Source organism: Pseudophryne corroboree, chromosome 4 (assembly GCF_028390025.1).
Source record: "Pseudophryne corroboree isolate aPseCor3 chromosome 4, aPseCor3.hap2, whole genome shotgun sequence".
NCBI lineage: Eukaryota > Metazoa > Chordata > Amphibia > Anura > Myobatrachidae > Pseudophryne > Pseudophryne corroboree.
Genome location: NC_086447.1, coordinates 869,348,448 through 869,375,603, shown reverse-complemented (window position 1 = coordinate 869,375,603; position 27,156 = coordinate 869,348,448). Strand labels below are relative to the sequence as shown.

Below are 27,156 nucleotides of genomic sequence, written 5' to 3'. Positions count from 1 at the left end.
TGTTACAGCCTTATTCCAAAATGGAATAAATTAAGTTTTTTCCTTACAATTCTACACACGATACCCCATAATGACAACGTGAAAAAAGTTTGTTTTTTTTAGATTTTTGCAAATGTGTTAAAAATTTAAAAAAAACTAAGAAATCACATGTACATAAGTATTCACAGCCTTTGCTCAATACTTTGTTGTGGCACCTTTTGCAGCAATTACAGCCTCAAGTATTTTTGAATATGATGCCATAAGCTTGGCACACCTATCTTTGGACAGTTTCGCCCATTCCTCTTTGCAGCACCTCTCAAGCTCCACAAGAAGAAAGGTCGAATCCTCCTTTTGAGCGCTTTCACAACTGCAGTTTACTTTTGTATAAAGCAGATCAGCCAATCTGCCCACACCCACAGTATCAATGTGAAGTCTCAAAACATACAAAAGAAATCCACAGCACTGTTACTATTAGTTTTCAATAGAGCCTTTCATCTCTCATCTACATAATATCAATTTTCAAACGTTCTTTACACAGGCAACTTTATATCCACACAGTGGGGGTCATTCCGAGTTGTTCGCTCATTGCCGATTTTCGCAACGGAGCGATTAAGGCAAAAATGCGCATGCGCATGGTACGCAGTATGTTAGCACAAAACTTAGTAGATTTACTCACGTCCGAACAAAGAATTTTCATCGTTGAAGTGATCGGAGTGTGATTGACAGGAAGTGGGTGTTTCTGGGCAGAAACTGACCGTTTTCTGGGAGTGTGCGGAAAAACGCAGGCATGCCAGGATAAAACGCGGGAGTGTCTGGAGAAACGGGGGAGTGGCTGGCCAAACGCAGGGCGTGTTTGTGACGTCAAACCAGGAACGAAACGGCCTGAGCTGATCGCAGTGTAGGAGTAAATCTCGAGCTACTCAGAAACTGCTAAGAATTTTCTATTTGCAATTCTGCTAATCTTTCGTTTGCTATTCTGCTAAGCTAAGATACACTCCCAGAGGGCGGCGGCCTAGCGTGTGCAAAGCTGCTAAAATCTGCTAGCGAGCGAACAACTCGGAATGACCCCCAGTGAGTATTCAGCATAGTTGTATTTCAACACACTCTGGATTTCTAGGGTAATTCACAAACCCAAACACAGATACTGTAGGTCTTCCAAAATAAAAACCGTTTATTATAAAAATTCTTAAAAGCTTTTCTCTCCCGTGGGTGCACACATCAGGCAGACAGATAACAGCGGTAATACTCCTGGTATTCAGATGTACATATGGAGGAAATCCCCAGATCCTTGGGGCGCCATTGTTATATACAGTGCTTTCTACAGCGAGAATTGCTATGATCACGAGTCTCCAGGCGCTGCAGCGCGACCAGGTCTCTCCGCTCTCAGATACAGCCTCTCCACTACACACAGAACAAATTAGTGACCGAGTCCACATTCCGACGCGTTTCCACCCTAACTGGGTCTTTGTCAAGGCATGTTTTTATTTTGGAAGACCTATCTGTGTTTGGGTTTGAGAATTACCCTAGAAATCCAGCGTGGATTGAAGTACAACTATGCTGAATACTCGCTGTGTGGATATAAAGTTGCCTGTATAAAGAACGTTTGAAAATTGATATTATGTAGATGAGAGATGAAAGGCCCTATTGAAAACTGATAGTAACAGCGCTGTGGATTTCTTTTGTATGTTTTGAGACTTCACCTCTCAAACGCCATCAGGTTTGATGGGAAGCATCGGTGCACAGCCATTTTCAGATCTCTCCAGAGATGTTCAATCGGATTCAAGTCTGGGCTCTGGCTGGGTCACTCAAGGACATTCACAGAGTTGTCCTGAAGCCACTCCTTTGATATCTTGGCTGTGTGCTCAGGGTCGTTGTCCTGCTGAAAGATGAACCGTCGCCCCAGTCTGAGGTCATGAGCGCTCTGGAGCAGGTTTTCATACAGGATGTCTCTGTACATTGCTACATTCCTCTTTCCCTCTATCCTGACTAGTCTCCCAGTTTCTGCCGCTGAAAAACATCCCCACAGCATGATGCTGCCACCACCATGCTTCACTGTAGGGATGGTATTGGCCTGGTGATGAGCAGTGCCTGGTTTTCTCCAAACATGACGCCTGGCATTTACGCCAAAGAGTTTAATCTTTGTCTCATCAGACCAGAGAATTTTGTTTCTCGTGGTCTGACAGTCCTTCAGGTTCATTTTGGTAAACTCCAGGCGGGCTGCCATGCGCTTTTACTAAGGAGTGGCTTCCATCTGGCCACTCTACCATACAGGCCTGATTGGTGGATTGCTGCAGAGATGGTTGTCCTTCTAGAAGATTCTCCTCTCTCCACAGAGGAATGCTGTAGCTCTGACAGAGTGATCGGGTTCTTGGTCACTTCCCTGACTAGGGCCCTTCTCCCCCGATCGCTCAGTTTAGATGGCCGGCCAGCTCTAGAAAGAGTCCTGGTGGTTCTGAACTTCTTCCATTTATGGATGATGGAGGCCACTGTGCTCATTGGGACCTTCAATGCAGCAGATACTTTTCTGTACCATTCCCCATATTTGTGCCTCGAGACAATCCTGTCTCAGAGGTCTACAGACAATTCCTTTGACTTCAGGCTTGGTTTGTGCTCAGACATGCACTGTCAAGTGTGGGATCTTATATAGACAGGTGTGTGCCTTTCCATATCATGTCCAATCAATTGAATTTACCACAGGTGGACTCCAATTAAGCTGTAGGAACATCTCAAGGATGATCAGTGGAAACAGGATGCACCTGAGCTCAATTCTGAGCTTCATGGCAAAGGCTGTGAATACTTGCATACATGTGATTTCTTAGTTTTTTATTTTTAATACATTTGCAAAAATCTAAAAAAAACTTTTTTCACGTAGTCATTATGGGGTATTGTGTGTAGAATTTTGCGGGAAAAAATTAATTTACTCCATTTTGGAATAAGTCTGTAACATAATAAAATGTGGAAAAAGTGAATCGCTGTGAATACTTTCCAGATGCACTGTATCCAAACCAATACTATACCTATCCATATCTATATTATACCTATATCATACCATCAAATATGTATCTGAACCAATACTATATCATACTAGACCTATCCATATCTATATCATACCATCAATTATCTATACAAACTAATACTATACCTAAACTATACATATCAATAAATATACTATACCTATATCATACTATCAAATATTTATACAAACCAATACTATAATCATACTATACCTAAACTATAGTAAACTATAGATATCTATCCATATCTATACTATACCTATATCATACCAACAAATATGTATCCAAACTAATACTATATCATACTATACCTAAACTATACATAATCCATACCTAAACTATATCATGCCATCAAATATGTATCCAAACCAATACTATATCATACTAGACCTATCCATATCTATATTATACCTAAATCATACCATCAATTATCTATCCAAACCAATACTATATCATACTATACCTAAACTATATCTATACTATACCTATATCACACCATCAAATATGTATCCAAACTAATACTATATCATACTACACCTAAACTATACATAATCCATATCTATACTACACCTATATCATACCATCAAATATGTATCCAAACTAACACTATATCATGCTAGACCTATCCATATCTATATTATACCTAAATCATACCATCAATTATCTATCCTAACTAGGGAGGCCAATCCCGGGCCTTTTTTTCAATCCTGGGTATCGGGATTGAAAAAAACTCAATCCCGGGATTCCCGGGATTGGGTTGAAGACCCGACCAGCCCACACAAATACCATCGAGGTGCGGTCCTGGCGGCTGACGTCAGACCCACCATCAGGGGTGGGAGGGCTTGTGGGGTCCAGGCGGTGGGGATGGCTGGCGTCAGACTGCGCAGCGTAACCTCTGACATCATGTCATGCTGCGCAGTACGCACTGCTGGGGGCAGGGAGAGCCAGAAGGAGGGAGCCTGGCGGTGTCTGAGCCTCCTGAGGACGCTTAACGCTGTCCGGCATTAAAAAAATAATGGAGCAGGTAAATCCCGCAATCCCAGGGATTGGAGCTTCCAATCCCAGGATTGAATCTCGGCCGTTTTTTGCCCTAAATCCCGGGATTGGCCTCCCTAATCCAAACCAATACTTTACCTAAACTATACCTATCCATATATATATATACATATATACACCATACCATCAAATATGTATCCAAACCAATACTATATCATACTAGACCTATCCATATCTATATTATACCTATATCATACCATCAAATATGTATCCAAACCAATACTATATCATACTATAACTAAACTATACATATCAATAACTATACCATACTATTAAATATTTATACAAACCAATACTATATCATACTATACCTATCCATGTCTATATTATACCTATATCATAACATCAAATATCTATCCAAGACTATATCATACTATACCCATCCATATCTATATAGGTATCAAATATTTATCCAGACCTATACTATATCATGCTATACTATCACATATGTATGCAAACAAATACTACTGTATATCATCAAATATCTACGCAAACAAATACTACTGTATATCATGCTATATCATCAAATATGTATGCAAACCTATGCCATACCTTCTGCTAAATATCCAGACCTATACTATATTATGCTATACCATCAAATATCTATCCAAATCAATACTAAATCAAACTATACTAACTATAAAAATACTTATACCTATATTATACCATCAAATATCAAAAAAACTATACTATACCATTAAATATTTACTAAACCAATACTATATCATATTATATCATGCTATACCTATCCATACAGTACCTATACTACTGTATATCATACTATACAGTCATATGCTATTTAATACTATACCTATATTATAACATATTATACCTTTACATATCATTCTATTCATACCCTTACCTATACTAAAATATACTATACCTATTTAAACCTATAATATATCATTCTATATTTATACCATACATATACTATATCTATCGATACCTATACTATACCAGAAAATACATATCTAAACCTGTTTTATAACTAATAAAATCCACACTATATCATATAATACCTATGCTATACCTATTATTATTATTATTATTATTATTATTATTATTATTATTGTTGTTGTTATCTTTAATTTATCTGGCACCACAAGATATCCATAAATGAAATACCAATACAAGTGAACATCAATACATGGGATAACTAGAACAAAACAATACAACCAAACGCAGTTAGGAGGTAATGGAGGAAAGGTTAGAGAAACCTATTATGGCAAGTACAGGCAAGCAATGAAAATTCCCTATGGGTAGGACTAGGTAGTAAATCATAATTCAATTATCCTGCTATGCATCTACTATACCTATCTAAACCATCAAATATCTATCCAAACCTATACTATAGCATACTATACCTGTCAGGCCTATACTGTCATACTCGTATATACACGCTATACATATCCAAACATGCACTGATAAGCCAAAACATTGTGACCACCGAACAATGGACTTTATATGACCACTGAAGGTGTCCTGTGGTACCTGGGACCAGGACGTTACCAGCAGATCCTTTAACTGCAAGCGGTAAGGTTGGGTCGCCGCGGATTAGACTTATTGTTCCAACACATACAGATGTGTCATCTTACATCCTTGCTGCAGTCACGCTAAACAGCCCTTGAAGTCGCGCCATGCCGTGATGGAACTCAGTAGCGCCATGTGCCTTTTGTTGTGTTTTTCCCCACAAAAATGTGTCTTAAATGCAAATAAATGTAATAGGACACACAAGCAGCTTCTACTGATTAAAATAATATGTGGCATGCCTATATTCTGTATGAGACTGCGACTGTATTTGCATACAAAATGCTATGCTATATTGTTTTCCTGGAAAACACTGTAACGTGGCATTTTGCATACAAATACAGATGCAGTCACACACAGAACAGGGACGTGCAGTCAGGGGAGGCAGGGGAGGCAGTGCCTCCCCTGTCATTCTCCCCTGTCATTAACGATTTCATTACAATAATATAAAGAAGATACTTCTGACACATATTCTGTGTCCTAAGTATATGCTTTATATTATTTTAGTCATTTCTACATTTTCAAACTGTTTAATTTGTTTTTAGAGGCATCGAGAGCGGTGCCTCCTGTAGATAATGACAAAGGTCCGAAAGCGGGGGGCGGGCAGGGGGCGGGGCCAAGGAGAGGGCTGTAAAAGCCCATTAAAAAAAAACAGGAACAGCGGCACCAGTGTGAGTGCCTCAGTGACAGGGGCGTGCCTTCTGCCCATATGAAAGCACGCCCCTTCCTCTGAGACAGATATGATTGGGTACTGTCTGATCCTCCTTCCTCCGGCCAGACCCGCATCACCCGCACAGTCACACCGCCGGAGCCGCTCATCACCCCCGCACCGTCCCTCCGCTCGTTGGTGCTGACCTCTCCTCCTGACCAGGCGGCTGCGTAGAGCGCTCTGCACCGCTAATCACCCGCACACCACCGGCACCGCTCATTCCCCCCTCCCGCTCACCTGGTGCTGCTCATCCAAACCCCCCCCCCCCGCCCGCCCGCTCACCGTCAGTGCTACCCTCCCCTGCAACCACCGCTGGTGGCTCTCATCTCGTGGTGTGCTGCTTATCCCCCCCCCCCCCCTCACTGTCAGTGCTGCTCATCTCTTACCCCCCCCGCCCCCCCTCACCGTCAGTGCTGCACATCTCTCCCCCCCCCCCTCCCCTCAGTGCTGCTCATCTCGCCCCATCCCCCTGCTCACCTGGTGCTGCTCATCATCTTTTCCCTCCCCCTCCACTCACCTGATGCTGCTCATCTCCCCCCCACCATCAGTGCAGCTCATCTCTCCCCCCCCAACCCCCGCTGGTGCTTCTCATCTTCCCTCCGCTTGGTGCTAGTGCTGCCCGTCTCCCCCCCCCCCCCCGCTCACCTGGTGCTGCTCATCTCCCCCCCACCCCCCGCTCACCAACAGTGCAGCTCATCTCTCCGCTCATCTCCCCCCCTCCCCCTGCTCAGTGCCAGTGCGTGCTGCTCATCTCTCCCCCCCCCCCCCCCCCACTCACCATCAGTGCAGCTCATTTCTCCCCCCCAACCACCGCTGGTGCATCTCATCTCCTCCCCGCTCTCATGGTGCTGATTATCATCTTCTCCCCCCCCCCCCCACTCACCTAGTGCTGCTCATCTCCCCCCCACCCCCCACTCACCATCAGTGCAGCTCATCTCTCCCCCCCAACCACCGCTGGTGCTTCTCGTCTCCCCCCCGCTTGGTGCTAGTGCTGCCCGTCTCCCCCCCCCCCTCCCCCCGCTCACCTGGTGCTGCTCATCTCCCCCCCACCCCCCGCTCACCAACAGTGCAGCTCATCCCTCCGCTCATCTCCCCCCCTCCCCCTGCTCAGTGCCAGTGCTGCTCATCTCTCCCCCCCACTCACCATCAGTGCAGCTCATTTCTCCCCCCCAACCACCGCTGGTGCATCTCATCTCCCCCCCCGCTCTCATGGTGCTGATCATCATCTTCTCCCCCCCCCAGCTCACCATCAGTGCAGCTCATCTCATCTCTCCCCCCCCCCCCCTCTGCTCAGTGCCAGTGCTGCTCATCACCCCCCCACTCATCTGGTGCTGCTCATCTCCCCCCCCCACTCACCGTCAGTGCTGCTCATCTCCCAACCCCCCCAACCCCCAAACAAACGCTGGTGCTGCACATCCCCCCCCCCTCAGTGCCAATGCTGCTCATCTCTCCCTCCCCACTCACCGCCAGTGCTCATCACCCCCCCCCCCCCCCCCCCCCGCTCACCGTCAGTGCTGGTCATCCCCCGCTCACTGCCAGTGCTGCTCATCTTCCCCACAGCCCCCACCTCTCCTTCCGCTCACCACCAGTGTTTACACTTCCCACCCCGCTCACCACCAGTGCTTCTCACTTCCCACCCCGCTCACTGCCAGTGCTGTTCATCTTCCCCACAGCCCCTCCCCGCTCACTGTCAGTGCTGCTCATCTCCCCCCGCTCACTGCCAGCGCTGCTCATCTTCCCCACAGACTCCCACCCCTCCCCCTGCTCACTGCCAGTGCTGCTCATCTCCCCCCTCCACCTCACTACCGCCCGCCGTTTGCTTGCCAGCTGAGCTGGGCTATCACCAGGAGGGAGCGCAGGAGAAGTTGCAGAGGCTTGGCCGCAGCATCTGGGAATATGTGAGAGACCACAGCCGCTATTGACAGACACCGGTGACTGGTGAGTAGCTTGTAAATTCCCAAACTCCCCCCACCCAGTGGCGCCAATCTATCTTTTTGCCGGTGGGTGCCGTGACATAATTATGTCGCCGTGGCTGCACACGCAACAGACCAGGAGGCTGACTGTGAGCTGGGGGTGGAGCCGCGGGTTGAGAAATTTACTGCCCATGGCTCCACCCCCAGCTCACAGTCAGCCTCCTGGTTTCTGGGGTATTGGGCGGCTGGGGGAAGCTGTAGTGCCAGCCCGTGCCCGGGGCTTCACTGACACTATCCTGCGCTCACCCCCCGCTGGTGGCTCATTGAGTGTCGGCCGGGAGAAGCTGCAGTGCTGTGCCTAGGGCTCCGCTGAGACTGCTAGGCTCACCCCCGCTGGCGACTCATGTGATGTATGTATACACCACATGAGCCACCAGCGGGGGTGATCGCAGCATAGTCATATACCAGATGTGAATTTTGCCTCATTCTGCGTAGAGATGAGCGGATTCGGTTTTACTCGGTTTTACTCGGTTCTCAAAACCGAATCTTATTGGCTATCCAAAACACGTGACATCCGTGAGCCAATAAGATGTCGTTTTGAGAACCGAGTAAAACCGAGTAAAACCGAATCCGCTCATCTCTAATTCTGTGTGCTATAATGTGAGTTTCGGCTCATTCAGTGTGCTACAATGTGACTGTCGGCTCATTCAGTGTGCTACAATGGGAATTTTGGCTCATTCAGTGTGTTACAATGTGACTGTCGGCTCAGTCAGTGTGCTACAATGTGACTGTGGGCTCATTCAGTGTGCTATAATGTGAATTTCGGCTCATACTGTGTGCTATAATGTGACTGTCGGCTCATTCAGTGTGCTACAATGTGACTGTCGGCTCATTCAGTATGCTACAATGTGAATTTCAGCTCATTCTCTGTGCTACATTGTGAATTTCGGCTCATTCAGTGTGCTACAATGTGAATTTCAGCTCATTCAGTGTGCTACAATGTGAATTTCATCTCATTCAGTGTGCTACAATGTGAATATCGGATCATTCAGTGTGCTACAAGGTGAATTTCAGCTCATTCAGTGTGCTACAATGTGAATATCGGATCATTCAGTGTGCTATAATGTGAATGTCGGATCATTCAGTGTGCTACAAGGTGAATTTCAGCTCATTCAGTGTGCTACTATGTGAATGTCGGATCAGTCAGTGTGCTACAATGTGAATGTCGGATCATTCAGTGTGCTACAATGTGAATGTCGGATCATTCAGTGTGCTACAATGTGAATGTCGGATCATTCAGTGTGCTACAATGTGAATGTCGGATCATTCAGTGTGCTAGAATGTGAATGTCGGATCATTCAGTGTGCTATAATGTGAATGTCGGATCATTCAGTGTGCTACAATGTGAATATCGGATCATTCAGTGTGCTACAATGTGAATATCGGATCATTCAGTGTGCTACAAGGTGAATTTCAGCTCATTCAGTGTGCTACTATGTGAATGTCGGATCAGTCAGTGTGCTACAATGTGAATGTCGGATCATTCAGTGTGCTACAATGTGAATGTCGGATCATTCAGTGTGCTAGAATGTGAATGTCGGATCATTCAGTGTGCTACAATGTGAATGTCGGATCATTCAGTGTGCTACAATGTGAATGTCGGATCATTCAGTGTGCTACAATGTGAATATCGGATCATTCAGTGTGCTACAATGTGAATATCGGATCATTCAGTGTGCTACAAGGTGAATTTCAGCTCATTCAGTGTGCTACAATGTGAATATCAGATCATTCAGTGTGCTACAATGTGAATTTCAGCTCATTCAGTGTGCTACAATGTGAATATCGGATCATTCAGTGTGCTACAAGGTGAATTTCAGCTCATTCAGTGTGCTACAATGTGAATGTCGGATCATTCAGTGTGCTACAATGTGAATGTCGGATCATTCAGTGTGCTATAATGTGAATGTCGGATCATTCAGTGTGCTACAATGTGAATATCGGATCATTCAGTGTGCTACAATGTGAATATCGGATCATTCAGTGTGCTACAAGGTGAATTTCAGCTCATTCAGTGTGCTACAATGTGAATGTCGGATCATTCAGTGTGCTAGAATGTGAATGTCGGATCATTCAGTGTGCTATAATGTGAATGTCGGATCATTCAGTGTGCTACAATGTGAATATCGGATCATTCAGTGTGCTACAATGTGAATATCGGATCATTCAGTGTGCTACAAGGTGAATTTCGGCTCATTCAGTGTGCTACAATGTGAATGTCGGATCATTCAGTGTGCTACAATGTGAATGTCGGATCATTCTGTGTGCTACAATGTGAATGTCGGATCATTCAGTGTGCTACAATGTGAATGTCGGATCATTCTGTGTGCTACAATGTAAATTTCCGCATATACTGTGTGGTATAATGTGAAATGGGCACCAGTACTAGACAGTATAAGGGGTTCTACTATTGTGGGGTATATGGTGTGGTAAACTACATGGAAGGACACGCGCCCTTTGTGAATGGCCACGCCGCCTTATCCAGAGCGCATGCGCCTTCGGCGCGCACATAATTGCAACCTTCACTTTTCCATATCCCCACTTCAAAATTCCACTTCGATCTCTGTGAGGGATGGTATCAGAATCCTGGCGCTTGAGATAACGATGGTCAGAATACCGACAGCGTCATACCGATGTGCAGGATCCCAACAACCCCCCCAACCCTCCCTGCCTGCAGCCTGTTCTTAAACTGCGCCAGGTAGAGCCCATTCCTAGACTGGTACAGATGGCCAGGGATGACTCTACTTGTCTCCAGCCTCCATCACAAGCAGCAGCGCAGTTGTTGGGAGACCTGCTGCTGCTGGCGGAGAATGGAGGTGAGCAAAGTCTGTCCATATGCTGTCCGAGAGGAGGCTCCAGAATCTGCCCCCTACTGCTGTAGTGCAGGTAGAAGGAGACACAAGCACAGCAGGCACAGCCAGGGGCTGTGATGACATGATATAGTGCTATGGATTGTATGAGGAAGGGGGCCCCAAATCCGTGTGTTGCTTAGGGCTCCATGAGGTCTAAACTCGCCTCTGGCAGCGGCCATAGCGGTGGCTTTAGTGGGCATGCCTCACCAGCCACTGACCTCACCGCACGCCACTGACACAGAATATAGGCATGCTGCATATTTTAATCAGCATTTTCGCAGGAAACAACGCACTGTGTGTGACTCCGACTGTATTTGCATACAAAATGCCAAGTTACAGTTATTTCCAGGAAAACACTGTAGCATAGCATTTTGTATGCAAATACAGTCACACACAGAATATAGGCATGCTGCATATCATTTTATCATCAGAAGCTGCTTGTTGCTGACCCACAGGGTCTATTCCCTATCCATACCTATACTGGTGCATCTCATCTCCTCCCCGCTCTCATGGTGCTGATTATCATCTTCTCCCCCCCCCCCCACTCACCTAGTGCTGCTCATCTCCCCCCCACCCCCCACTCACCATCAGTGCAGCTCATCTCTCCCCCCCAACCACCGCTGGTGCTTCTCGTCTCCCCCCCGCTTGGTGCTAGTGCTGCCCGTCTCCCCCCCCCCCCTCCCCCCGCTCACCTGGTGCTGCTCATCTCCCCCCCACCCCCCGCTCACCAACAGTGCAGCTCATCCCTCCGCTCATCTCCCCCCCTCCCCCTGCTCAGTGCCAGTGCTGCTCATCTCTCCCCCCCACTCACCATCAGTGCAGCTCATTTCTCCCCCCCAACCACCGCTGGTGCATCTCATCTCCCCCCCCGCTCTCATGGTGCTGATCATCATCTTCTCCCCCCCCCAGCTCACCATCAGTGCAGCTCATCTCATCTCTCCCCCCCCCCCCCCCTCTGCTCAGTGCCAGTGCTGCTCATCACCCCCCCCACTCATCTGGTGCTGCTCATCTCCCCCCCCCACTCACCATCAGTGCTGCTCATCTCCCAACCCCCCCAACCCCCAAACAAACGCTGGTGCTGCACATCCCCCCCCCCTCAGTGCCAATGCTGCTCATCTCTCCCTCCCCACTCACCGCCAGTGCTCATCACCCCCCCCCCCCCCCCCGCTCACCGTCAGTGCTGGTCATCCCCCGCTCACTGCCAGTGCTGCTCATCTTCCCCACAGCCCCCACCTCTCCTTCCGCTCACCACCAGTGTTTACACTTCCCACCCCGCTCACCACCAGTGCTTCTCACTTCCCACCCCGCTCACTGCCAGTGCTGTTCATCTTCCCCACAGCCCCTCCCCGCTCACTGTCAGTGCTGCTCATCTCCCCCCGCTCACTGCCAGCGCTGCTCATCTTCCCCACAGACTCCCACCCCTCCCCCTGCTCACTGCCAGTGCTGCTCATCTCCCCCCTCCACCTCACTACCGCCCGCCGTTTGCTTGCCAGCTGAGCTGGGCTATCACCAGGAGGGAGCGCAGGAGAAGTTGCAGAGGCTTGGCCGCAGCATCTGGGAATATGTGAGAGACCACAGCCGCTATTGACAGACACCGGTGACTGGTGAGTAGCTTGTAAATTCCCAAACTCCCCCCACCCAGTGGCGCCAATCTATCTTTTTGCCGGTGGGTGCCGTGACATAATTATGTCGCCGTGGCTGCACACGCAACAGACCAGGAGGCTGACTGTGAGCTGGGGGTGGAGCCGCGGGTTGAGAAATTTACTGCCCATGGCTCCACCCCCAGCTCACAGTCAGCCTCCTGGTTTCTGGGGTATTGGGCGGCTGGGGGAAGCTGTAGTGCCAGCCCGTGCCCGGGGCTTCACTGACACTATCCTGCGCTCACCCCCCGCTGGTGGCTCATTGAGTGTCGGCCGGGAGAAGCTGCAGTGCTGTGCCTAGGGCTCCGCTGAGACTGCTAGGCTCACCCCCGCTGGCGACTCATGTGATGTATGTATACACCACATGAGCCACCAGCGGGGGTGATCGCAGCATAGTCATATACCAGATGTGAATTTTGCCTCATTCTGCGTAGAGATGAGCGGATTCGGTTTTACTCGGTTTTACTCGGTTCTCAAAACCGAATCTTATTGGCTATCCAAAACACGTGACATCCGTGAGCCAATAAGATGTCGTTTTGAGAACCGAGTAAAACCGAGTAAAACCGAATCCGCTCATCTCTAATTCTGTGTGCTATAATGTGAGTTTCGGCTCATTCAGTGTGCTACAATGTGACTGTCGGCTCATTCAGTGTGCTACAATGGGAATTTTGGCTCATTCAGTGTGTTACAATGTGACTGTCGGCTCAGTCAGTGTGCTACAATGTGACTGTGGGCTCATTCAGTGTGCTATAATGTGAATTTCGGCTCATACTGTGTGCTATAATGTGACTGTCGGCTCATTCAGTGTGCTACAATGTGACTGTCGGCTCATTCAGTATGCTACAATGTGAATTTCAGCTCATTCTCTGTGCTACATTGTGAATTTCGGCTCATTCAGTGTGCTACAATGTGAATTTCAGCTCATTCAGTGTGCTACAATGTGAATTTCATCTCATTCAGTGTGCTACAATGTGAATATCGGATCATTCAGTGTGCTACAAGGTGAATTTCAGCTCATTCAGTGTGCTACAATGTGAATATCGGATCATTCAGTGTGCTATAATGTGAATGTCGGATCATTCAGTGTGCTACAAGGTGAATTTCAGCTCATTCAGTGTGCTACTATGTGAATGTCGGATCAGTCAGTGTGCTACAATGTGAATGTCGGATCATTCAGTGTGCTACAATGTGAATGTCGGATCATTCAGTGTGCTACAATGTGAATGTCGGATCATTCAGTGTGCTACAATGTGAATGTCGGATCATTCAGTGTGCTACAATGTGAATGTCGGATCATTCAGTGTGCTACAATGTGAATATCGGATCATTCAGTGTGCTACAATGTGAATATCGGATCATTCAGTGTACTACAAGGTGAATTTCAGCTCATTCAGTGTGCTACAATGTGAATATCGGATCATTCAGTGTGCTACAATGTGAATTTCAGCTCATTCAGTGTGCTACAATGTGAATATCGGATCATTCAGTGTGCTACAAGGTGAATTTCAGCTCATTCAGTGTGCTACAATGTGAATGTCGGATCATTCAGTGTGCTAGAATGTGAATGTCGGATCATTCAGTGTGCTATAATGTGAATGTCGGATCATTCAGTGTGCTACAATGTGAATATCGGATCATTCAGTGTGCTACAATGTGAATATCGGATCATTCAGTGTGCTACAAGGTGAATTTCAGCTCATTCAGTGTGCTACTATGTGAATGTCGGATCAGTCAGTGTGCTACAATGTGAATGTCGGATCATTCAGTGTGCTACAATGTGAATGTCGGATCATTCAGTGTGCTAGAATGTGAATGTCGGATCATTCAGTGTGCTACAATGTGAATGTCGGATCATTCAGTGTGCTACAATGTGAATGTCGGATCATTCAGTGTGCTACAATGTGAATATCGGATCATTCAGTGTGCTACAATGTGAATATCGGATCATTCAGTGTGCTACAAGGTGAATTTCAGCTCATTCAGTGTGCTACAATGTGAATATCAGATCATTCAGTGTGCTACAATGTGAATTTCAGCTCATTCAGTGTGCTACAATGTGAATATCGGATCATTCAGTGTGCTACAAGGTGAATTTCAGCTCATTCAGTGTGCTACAATGTGAATGTCGGATCATTCAGTGTGCTAGAATGTGAATGTCGGATCATTCAGTGTGCTATAATGTGAATGTCGGATCATTCAGTGTGCTACAATGTGAATATCGGATCATTCAGTGTGCTACAATGTGAATATCGGATCATTCAGTGTGCTACAAGGTGAATTTCAGCTCATTCAGTGTGCTACAATGTGAATGTCGGATCATTCAGTGTGCTAGAATGTGAATGTCGGATCATTCAGTGTGCTATAATGTGAATGTCGGATCATTCAGTGTGCTACAATGTGAATATCGGATCATTCAGTGTGCTACAATGTGAATATCGGATCATTCAGTGTGCTACAAGGTGAATTTCGGCTCATTCAGTGTGCTACAATGTGAATGTCGGATCATTCAGTGTGCTACAATGTGAATGTCGGATCATTCTGTGTGCTACAATGTGAATGTCGGATCATTCAGTGTGCTACAATGTGAATGTCGGATCATTCTGTGTGCTACAATGTAAATTTCCGCATATACTGTGTGGTATAATGTGAAATGGGCACCAGTACTAGACAGTATAAGGGGTTCTACTATTGTGGGGTATATGGTGTGGTAAACTACATGGAAGGACACGCGCCCTTTGTGAATGGCCACGCCGCCTTATCCAGAGCGCATGCGCCTTCGGCGCGCACATAATTGCAACCTTCACTTTTCCATATCCCCACTTCAAAATTCCACTTCGATCTCTGTGAGGGATGGTATCAGAATCCTGGCGCTTGAGATAACGATGGTCAGAATACCGACAGCGTCATACCGATGTGCAGGATCCCAACAACCCCCCCAACCCTCCCTGCCTGCAGCCTGTTCTTAAACTGCGCCAGGTAGAGCCCATTCCTAGACTGGTACAGATGGCCAGGGATGACTCTACTTGTCTCCAGCCTCCATCACAAGCAGCAGCGCAGTTGTTGGGAGACCTGCTGCTGCTGGCGGAGAATGGAGGTGAGCAAAGTCTGTCCATATGCTGTCCGAGAGGAGGCTCCAGAATCTGCCCCCTACTGCTGTAGTGCAGGTAGAAGGAGACACAAGCACAGCAGGCACAGCCAGGGGCTGTGATGACATGATATAGTGCTATGGATTGTATGAGGAAGGGGGCCCCAAATCCGTGTGTTGCTTAGGGCTCCATGAGGTCTAAACTCGCCTCTGGCAGCGGCCATAGCGGTGGCTTTAGTGGGCATGCCTCACCAGCCACTGACCTCACCGCACGCCACTGACACAGAATATAGGCATGCTGCATATTTTAATCAGCATTTTCGCAGGAAACAACGCACTGTGTGTGACTCCGACTGTATTTGCATACAAAATGCCAAGTTACAGTTATTTCCAGGAAAACACTGTAGCATAGCATTTTGTATGCAAATACAGTCACACACAGAATATAGGCATGCTGCATATCATTTTATCATCAGAAGCTGCTTGTTGCTGACCCACAGGGTCTATTCCCTATCCATACCTATACTATATCGTACTACATATATATCCATACTTATATTTTACCTTATCCAGATCTATACTATATCTATCCATAATTATACTATATCACACTATATCTATCCATACCTATACTATATCATACTACATATATATCCATACTTATATTTTACCTTATCCAGATCTATACTATATCTATCCATAATTATACTATATCACACTATATCTATCCATACCTATACTATATCATATATATATATATATATATATATATATATATATAGCCATACTTATATTTGACCTTATCCAGACCTATACTATGGGCCGTATTCAATTGGAGTCGGAAACTGCCGTCTTGTTGGAAAGACGGCAGTTTCCGACAGACTGATGTCGGAAGGGGTTCCGACCTATTCAATGTTGGGCCTTTTCTTCCGACAAGTCGGGAAACCTGACTTGTCGGAAGAGTGTCGGAATACACGCGGATCGGCGGCTTCAGCCGTCGACCCGTGTGTATTGTCGAAAGCGGGGCCAAACCCGAAAAGGTTTTAGCCCAATTTCCGACAATGGGGGTAATTCCAAGTTGATCGCAGCAGGATATTTTTTAGCAGTTGGGCAAAACCATGTGCACTGCAGGGGGGGCAGATATAACATTTGCAGAGAGAGTTAGATTTGGGTGGGTTATTTTGTTTCTGTGCAGGGTAAATACTGGCTGCTTTATTTTTACACTGCAATTTAGATTGCAGATTGAACTCACCACACCCAAATCTATCTCTCTCTGCACATGTTATATCTGCCCCCCCTGCAGTGCACATGGTTTTGCTCAACTGCTAAAAAATGTCCTGCTGCGATCAACTTGGGATTACCCCCAATATCAATCCGACTTTAAAAAAAGTCGGACTGCACTGTCGGGACGGGGCCAAACCTGTCAGGTTTGCTATCGAATACAGCCCTATATCTATCCATAATTATACTATATCACACTATATCTATCCATACTTATACTTTATCACACTATATCTATAGATAGATATTTATACTATATTTATCCAGACCTACACTTTACCTTACTTAAATCTATAATATATGATACTACACATATCTATACCATAGTATACCTATATTAAACCATATTCTTTATATCTATCTATCTATCTATCTCCTATACTATATCATACTATACTAAAAATACATATAATATACTGCACCGATACATCCGGTACCTATCCATATCCATACTATACGCATACATATATATGCTATAATTATATTATACCTATCTATACTTATAATATACCTATCCTTTACCTTATCCATATCTATAATATATGATACTATACATATCTATACCTATATTATATCTGTTAATACTATTCTATATATATCCTTATCTACGCTATATCATACTATACCTAATGACACATATAACATACTATACCGATACATACCTATACTATAACTATCCATATCTAAAAGTATCTATATATATATATATATATATATATATATATATATATACACACATACATACATACATACATACACTATACTTATACCTATCAATACACCATACCTATCCATAATTATACTATGCCTATTCATACCTATACATTACCTTCTCCGTATCTATAATATATACCTATATTATATCGATCAATACTATACTATATATATCCTTACCTACACTATACTATATCATACTATGGCCCAGATTTATCAAACCTTCGAGAGTGATAAATAGCACAGTGATAAAGCACCAGCCAATTAGCTCCTAACTGTCATTTTTCTAACATGGCAGTTAGGAGCTGATTGGTTGGTACTTTATCACAGTGCTATTTATCACTCTCCAAAGCTTAATAAATCTGGGCCTATTTATCTAATAATACAAATAACATACTGCACCGATACATACCTATACGATTCCTATATATATATATATTATATACTAAACTTATACCTACCCATACCATACTATACCAGTACATACTTATACTATGCCCACATCCATATCTATAATGTATCTTATCCATGGTCTATAATATAAGATACCATACACATCTATACCTATATTATACCTATCAATACCATACTATACTATATCTATACTTGCCTATACTATACCAAATAATACATATAACACTGTAGCAGATTACACCTATCCATATCTATACACATTTATATATACACTATACTTATACCTATCCATACCTACATATACCATAACATACTATACCTATCCACAATTATACTATAGGAAAAAGATTTTGCAACTGCGCCTGGAAAGTATATGAATTGGCAATGTTTGGTAATATACCTGTTTTATTAAATAATTAGGGTAAGCTACATAAATAGTAATGCAAACACAAGTGCTGTTTTCTAAGTAATAAGGAAAAATGAGAAAAGAAAAAAGAAGAAAGAGATGGAGAAGAAAAATAATAATGAAATATAGCAAAGATGATAAACAACAATGCTAACAAAAGTTACAAAAAACCAGAAGGTTTGAAAAAATTGTATATGCGTGCATACACAAAATACTGTGAAATCAAGTCTATCGTCCAAGTGTCCCACCTCCTTATTAACGAATGTTTGAGAAATTGTCTGTAACTGTATTCCTCCACACAGTCCTGGTTTAATAAGTGCTCCAAAGTGAATTAACGTTCCTCTGTGTTATACTGTAGATAAGTCTATTGCAAGCAATGATGCTAAGCAAGTGTCCTTTATGGAATTCTTTATTCCAGCAGCGTTTAGGTGAAAGGGGTACCCCCGGTGGGTAAACAGGGGGAATCTCAGAGGGATCGGTAATAAATAGCTCCGGACTGGCCGCTGTCTGACCTCTGTCTGGAATAGTGAAAAAGCACCTGTTAATACAGACGCCGTCCACCAGCCCGATCGAAGGGACGCGGTCCTGTCTTTGAGGGGGAAAGTGACACCGGCTTAGAGACCCGAAACGGGACTGTCCGCCATGTACTCCCCCCTTTACAGAGCTGTTACCTGTGTCTCCTGTGATCGTATCCCGGCGTCCGTCTCCACTCAGCTTCACTATGCGTCCTCCGGCTCCTGGTGCTGAATCTCCTTCCTGGTTGTCGGGACTTACGGTCACGTGACTCCGAGCTCCGTTCTAGTCTCTGCGCGCCTCCGGAGTCACTTGCACGCCAGAAGTGCTGAGATCTTAGATTGAAATCACTCGGAGCGGTGTCTGATGTTACCACGTCACCTTCGGCAAGCTGCACCCAACATGTTTGGCTGTTAATCCAACTTTGTTGCAGTGGTGTTTAATCTTGTGACTCTTCTTACATTCCGCTGCACTTATTGTGGCGGCTACCCCACAATAAGTGCAGCGGAATGTAAGAAGAGGAATTGTTGCTTTGACTCCAGCATTCCAGGGGTTAACTGGTGTTTCTTCAAGTCACAAGATTAAATACCACTGCAACAAAGTTGGATTAACAGCCAAACATGTTGGGTGCAGCTTGCCGAAGGTGACGTGGTAACATCAGACACCGCTCCGAGTGATTTCAATCTAAGATCTCAGCACTTCTGGCGTGCAAGTGACTCCGGAGGTGCGCAGAGACTAGAACGGAGCTCGGAGTTACGTGACCGCAAGTCCCGACAACCAGGAAGGAGATTCAGCACCAGGAGCCGGAGGACGCATGGTGAAGCTGAGTGGAAATTTATTTAGCACATTGTCTTTATACTTGCTACAAGATTAGCAATATTTATACATGCGCTGTGATATTGACATTTATTGAGCTCACTGTCTTTATACCTGCTTCAATATTATCTTCCATTCTAGTTCTGTTTTCCTACAGGGGCTAGTTTCTTATAATACATTGTATCTTTCATTGAGATTGCATCTCATGTTGTATACATGACTCATGCGACCCTTGCTCCCCCCCCCCCCCCCCCCCCCCCCCCCTGCCCTCTTGTGCCTTTTTACTGCAATATTACTGGGTACATTGTTATCTTGCACTGTTTATTTAGAAGAATACTACCATCAGAAACGTCTCTTCATTATATCGAGTATCAATATAGAGATTGAAGTACCGTTGTTGTACCTAGTATTAACTCAGTTGTAATTTTATTTTTGGGTAAGGACGCGATACCTGATACCTGAATAACATAATTAAAGAGATCACATTCTGCACATATTGGACTACAATCCAGCATCTTATCTAGTGACATTATTACTATTTTGTCTTAATTCAGCAACTGCATATTTGTATGGATGTTTAATTTTGATCAGTCCATTCCGACATGTGCCTTTCCTCTTTTTTTCTCTTTTTCTGAGAATTCTAAATCATTCAACTGATATAGGTACCAATGTGTACTTCTCTTCCTTGCTTCTATCTATATTTAATTTCATGGACTCTCACCACTGATTCTGGGTATATCCCCGTCTAACACTGGCAGCAGATCCATCTATTTTCTTCTATCAGTTAACTTCTGTCACTTTACTTTGATACTATGTAATTCGTAAACTCTCATCAGTGATTCCAGAGCTTCCTATTGGCGTTTCAATTTCCCTACTATCATATCACACTGGAAACGCCCAAAACCGTCCGAACTTGGAAGCTAATCAGTGTTGGGCTGGGTCAGTACTCAAGTGGGGGACCATTGAGGAATACTCAGTTTAGTAGAGCACGCATTGGTCCCACATGCTCAGTGTCTAACACTGACAGCAGATTCACTCTGCTCTCTTATTTCCTTTGCTTTTCTTTCTATTCACTTGCACTTCTTCATTAAAGCATATTACTGGCACCAATATAGGACAGGGTCACAACTTTGTTGATCTTTGTCAGTAGAACGTACCATTCAAATATTCTAATATGTAAATATTCAATTAATTTACCGCATTTAGATCTAACTCCGCCAGCCAGGACTGCATAAACATCACTATCTTATCAGCAAATTTGCTAATTGTTTATATTGTTTTCATTTTTTGACTACTCCTTCTCTCATTAACCACTTAATATCTTAATTTGTGTTAATAAAAATTGATTTTAAACATTATATCTCATCTTGTTCAAGTCTATATATTGTTCAAATTAAGAGTGCACACAAAAAAGTGTCTTCTTTTCTCCTTGTTGTTCGAAGCTGAGTGGAGACGGACGCCGGGATACGATCACAGGAGACACAGGTAACAGCTCTGTAAAGGGGGGAGTACACGGCGGACAGTCCCGTTTCGGGTCTCTAAGCCGGTGTCACTTTCCCCTCAGAGACAGGACCGCGTCCCTTCGATCGGGCTGGTGGACGGCGTCTGTATTAACAGGTGCTTTTTCATTATTCCAGACAGAGGTCAGACAGCGGCCAGTCCGGAGCTATTTATTACCGATCCCTCTGAGATTTCCCCTGTTTACCCACCGGGGGTACCCCTTTCACCTAAACGCTGCTGGAATAAAGAATCCCATAAAGGACACTTGCTTAGCATCATTGCTTGCAATAGACTTATCTACAGTATAACACAGAGCAACGTTAATTCACTTTGGAGCACTTATTAAACCAGAACTGTGTGGAGGAATACAGTTACAGACAATTTCTCAAACATTAAGTGCGTTAATAAGGAGGTGGGACGCCACGCTCCTTTCCAGCACAACACTTGGACGATAGACTTGATTTCACAGTATTTTGTGTATGCACGCATATACAATTTTTTCAAACCTTCTGTTTTTTTTGTAACTTTTGTTAGCATTGTCGTTTATCATCTTTGCTATATTTCATTATTATTTTTCTTCTCCATCTCTTTCTTTTTTTCTTTTCTCATTTTTCCTTATTACTAGAAAACAGCACTTGTGTTTGCATTACTATTTATGTAGCTTACCCTGATTATTTAATAAAACAGGTATATTACCAAACATTGCCAATTCATATACTTTCCAGGCGCAGTTGCAAAATCTTTTTCTTGTCATTATATTGTGAGGTTGTGGGTTTAGCCTCATTTGCAATTTTGCTGCCACAACCGATACCCAAGGAAGGTGAGCGCAGGATATAACTATTTGTCTACACACTTATACTATGCCTTGGTCTGTAAGATATTTTGGTACTTTAGCAGGAACGTTTATTCCCCACCACAAATTCGGCAGTAACCTATTCATGTTCCATTAAAGCAGACATATGGGCGAGATGTACCAACCAGTCAGCTCCTAACTGTCATTTTTCAAACGCAGCATGTGGCAGCTAGGAGCTGATTGGTTGGCACTTTATCTCTCTCCATTAGCCTCTTCAGTGGCTTGCTCGGAACTCTGGAACCCTGGAAGATTTCCGGGCATACTACTGACTGATTCCCCGGGGACAGCCGTGCAGCGTGCATGGCGCCCGGGAATCAGCATACTCCATTATGGAGTTTAGCCCACCGCCCAGACTCCTATTGGCCGGGGGTCGGGCTTAGCTGTAAAATGGCTTATGCTGATTCCCGGGCACCGCAAATCAGCACTGGGGCTGGAGATCCCCCGCGGGCATCGTCAGGCGATTACCTCTCCCTGCACCATCAATCCCCCCCCCCATTCCTCCCACTTCAATTTAAACCCCCCCCCCAGGGTGTGTTTTTAAATTGAAAACACGCAACTGAAGGGGTTAATCACTCTCCAAGCGGTGATGCATATCGCCATTCACTTAAAACTAGCTGACAAGATGTGGGGTCAAAACAGCATCTTCTCAGAGAATGGTATATTATAAGTATCTATAGAACTAATCCTTCAGAATGTAAACTCTCACGAGCAGGGCCCCCAATCCTCATGTGCTTATCCTTCTCTTAATTAGACATACTCAACGGCACCTAATCCCGCGGTTTTCTGCCACCTGATACTTATGTCCGTGTTATTTACCCTTAACTTGTCCTATATTGTCTTCAACTGTAAGTCACTATTGTCCCGTTTTGATTTTTCATTTATATATTGTGCTTTGTAATTGGGCGCTGCATATCCCTTGTCGCGCAATACAAATAAAGGATAATAATAATCTCTGGTCAATTGTCCTTTATCTCACCCAAACATAGCAGCTGTCTGGCGGGTGTTCTGCTGTGGGGGTGTAGATGTGCTGGTGGAGAGCAAGATGTCCGTTCCTCCTTTCTCCCAGTCAAAGGCCTCATTCTCTGTGATCCCACGTTCCTTCATGCTGTTCTCAAATACAGACATGATCATCTGCAACAAGGAAACCTGGTCACAGCGTGTTCAGAGGATAGGTATTCTCCCTAATACACCGAGCAGTGCCCTCTTAATGTACCACCAGTTACTGTACTCTGTGTTTTCCAGTCCATAACAGTGTAAGCTGAAAGCACTTTGTGGAATCTGTATTTTGTCACTTTATAGTGAACATGGGCCCTCATTCCGAGTTGTTCGCTCGCTAGCCGCTTTTCGCAGCAGTACACACACTAAGCCGCCGCCCTCTGGGAGTGTATCTTAGCTTAGCAGAATTGCGAACGAAGTATTCGCAATATTGCGAAAAGATTTTTCTGTGCAGGTTCTGAGTAGCTCGAGACTTACTCTTCCAGTGCGATCAGTTCAGTGCTCATCGTTCCTGGTTTGACGTCACAAACACACCCAGCGTTCGCCCAGACACTCCCCCGTTTCTTCAGCCACTCCCGCGTTTTTCCCAGAAACGGCAGCGTTTTTTCACACACTCCCATAAAACGGACAGTTTCCGCCCAGAAACACCCTCTTCCTGTCAATCACACTCCGATCACCAGAACGAAGAAAAAATAAGAAGATTTTACTCACCGGTAAATCTTTTTCTCGTAGTCCATAGTGGATGCTGGGGACTCCGTAAGGACCATGGGGAATAGACGGGCTCCGCAGGAGACTGGGCACTCTAAAGAAAGATTTAGTACTACCTGGTGTGCACTGGCTCCTCCCTCTATGCCCCTCCTCCAGACCTCAGTTAAGGAAACTGTGCCCGGAAGAGCTGACAGTACAAGGAAAGGATTTTGGAATCCAGGGTAAGACTCATACCAGCCACACCAATCACACCGTATAACTTGTGATAACCTTACCCAGTTAACAGTATGAACAAACAACATAGCATCAACCAAAGGATGCCAATATAACATAACCCTTTATTAAGCAATAACTATATACACGTATTGCAGAAAGTCCGCACTTGCGACGGGCGCCCAGCATCCACTACGGACTACGAGAAAAAGATTTACCGGTGAGTAAAATCTTATTTTCTCTAACGTCCTAGTGGATGCTGGGGACTCCGTAAGGACCATGGGGATTGTACCAAAGCCTCCAAACAGGCGGGAAAGTGCGGATGACTCTGCAGCACCGAATGGGCAAACACAAGGTCCTCCTCAGCCAGGGTATCAAACTTGTAGAATTTTGCAAAAGTGTTTGAACCCGACCAAGTAGCAGCTCGGCAAAGCTGTAATGCCGAGACCCCTCGGGCAGCCGCCCAAGAAGAGCCCACCTTCCTTGTGGAGTGGGCTTTCACTGATTTTTGATGCGGCAATCCTGCCGCAGAATGAGCCTGCTGAATCGTGTTACAGATCCAGCGCGCAATAGTTTGCTTTGAAGCAGGAGCACCCAGCTCGTTGGATGCATACAGGATAAACAGCGAGTCAGTCTTCCTGACTCCAGCCGTTCTGTTAACATAAGTCTTCAAAGCCCGGACCAAGTCCAGCAACTTGGAATCCTCCAAGTCACGAGTAGCCGCAGGCACCACAATAGGTTGGTTCAAATGAAACGAAGACACCACCTTTGGTAGAAATTGCGGACGAGTCCGCAATTCTGCCCTGTCCATATGAAAAACCAGATAGGGGCTTTTACATGACAAAACCGCCAATTCTGACACACGCCTAGCCGACGCTAAGGCCAACAGCATGACCACTTTCCATGTGAGATACTTTAGCTCCACGGTCTTAAGTGGCTCAAACCAGTGGGATTTCAGGAAACCCAAGACCACGTTAAGATCCCAAGGTGCCACTGGTGGCACAAAAGGGGGCTGAATATGCAGCACTCCCTTAACAAACGTCTGAACCTCAGGCAGTGAAGCCAGTTCCTTTTAAAAGAAAATGGATAGGGCCGAAATCTGGGCCTTTATGGATCCTAATTTTAGGCCCATAGTCACTCCTGACTGTAGGAAGTGCAGGAATCGACCCAGCTGGAATTCCTCCGTAGGGGCCTTCCTGGCCTCACACCAAGCAACATATTTTCGCCATATACGGTGATAATGTTTTGCTGTCACGTCTTTCCTAGCCTTTATCAGCGTAGGAATAACTTCATCCGGAATGCCCTTTTCCGCTAGGATCCGGCGTTTAACCGCCATGCCGTCAAACGCAGCCACGGTAAGTCTTGGAACAGACAGGGCCCTTGTTGTAGCAGGTCCTGTCTGAGGGGCAGAGGCCATGGGTCCTCTGTGAGCATTTCTTGCAGTTCCGGGTACCAAGTCCTTCTTGGCCAATCCGGAGCAATGAATATTGTTCTCACTCCTCTTTTTCTTACAATTCTCAGCACCTTGGGTATGAGAGGAAGAGGAGGAAACACATAGACCGACTGGAACACCCATGGTGTTACTAGTGCGTCCACAGCTATCGCCTGAGGGTCCCTTGACCTGGCGCAATACCTGTTTAGCTTTTTGTTGAGGCGTGACGCCATCATGTCCACCTGTGGGAGTTCCCATCGATTTGCAATCAGCGTGAAGACTTCTTGATGAAGTCCCCACTCTCCCGGGTGGAGGTCGTGTCTGCTGAGGAAGTCTGCTTCCCAGTTGTCGACCCCAGGAATGAACACTGCTGACAGTGCTTGCACGTGATTCTCCGCCCAACGAAGAATCCTGGTGGCTTCTGCCATCGCCCCGTCGGTTGACATGGGCCACTGCAGTGATGTTGTCTGACTGAATCAGCACTGGTTGGTCTCAAAGCAGAGGCTCCGCTTGGCTTAGGGCGTTGTATATGGCCTTTAGTTCTAGGATATTTATGTGCAGACAAGTCTCCTGACTTGACCACAGCCCTTGGAAATTTCTTCCCTGAGTGACTGCCCCCCATCCTCGGAGGCTTGCATCCGTGGTCACCAGGACCCAGTCCTGTATGCCGAACCTGAGGCCCTCGAGGAGGTGAGCACTCTGCAGCCACCACAGAAGAGACACCCTGGCCCTGGGGGCCAGGGTGATCAGCCGATGCATCTGAAGATGCGATCCGGACCACTTGTCCAACAGATCCCACTGAAAGATCCTGGCATGGAACCTGCCGAAGGGAATGGCTTCGTATGACGCCACCATCTTTCCCAGGACTCGCGTGCAGTGATGCACCGACACCTGTTTTGGTTTCAGGAGGTCCCTGACCAGAGTCACGAGCTCCTGAGCCTTCTCCTCCGGGAGAAATACCTTCTTCTGGCCTGTATCCAGAATCATGCCCAGGAAGGGCAGACGCTTCGTAGGGATCAGCTGCGACTTTGGAATATTCAGAATCCAGCCGTGCTGCCGCAACACTTCCTGAGAGTGTGCTACGCTGATCAGTAACTGCTCCCTGGACCTCGCCTTTATGAGGAGATCGTCCAAGTATGGGATAATTGTAACTCCTTGCTTCCGAAGGAGCACCATCATCTCCGCCATCACCTTGGTAAATATTCTCGGTGCCGTGGACAGGCCAAACGGCAGCGTCTGGAATTGGTAATGACAGTCCTGTACCACAAACCTGAGGTACTCTTGATGAGGCGGTTAAATGGGGACATGCAAGTAAGCATCCTTGATGTCCAGAGACACCATGAAATCCCCCTCTTCCAGACTTGCAATGACCGCTCTGAGCGATTCCATTTTGAACTTGAATTTCCTCAGATAAATATTCAGAGATTTTAAATTCAAGATGGGTCTGACCGAACCGTCTGGTTTCGGTACCACAA

General features: G+C 45.6%; 1 protein-coding gene and 1 pseudogene across 4 annotated transcripts in view; one reads left to right on the top strand and one right to left on the bottom strand.

Annotated features, from left to right (window-relative positions):
- TTBK1 (tau tubulin kinase 1) overlaps window positions 1-27,156 on the bottom strand; it is a 209,155-nt gene that overhangs the window by 91,830 nt on the left and 90,169 nt on the right. For all 4 annotated transcript variants that reach the window (XM_063918755.1, XM_063918759.1, XM_063918756.1 and 1 more), the window contains one exon: window positions 23,309-23,463. In XM_063918755.1, the coding sequence (XP_063774825.1) occupies window positions 23,309-23,463 (155 nt within the window). The remainder of the gene's footprint in view (window positions 1-23,308; window positions 23,464-27,156) is intronic.
- On the top strand, window positions 20,849-20,967 carry LOC134912783 (5S ribosomal RNA; annotated as a pseudogene).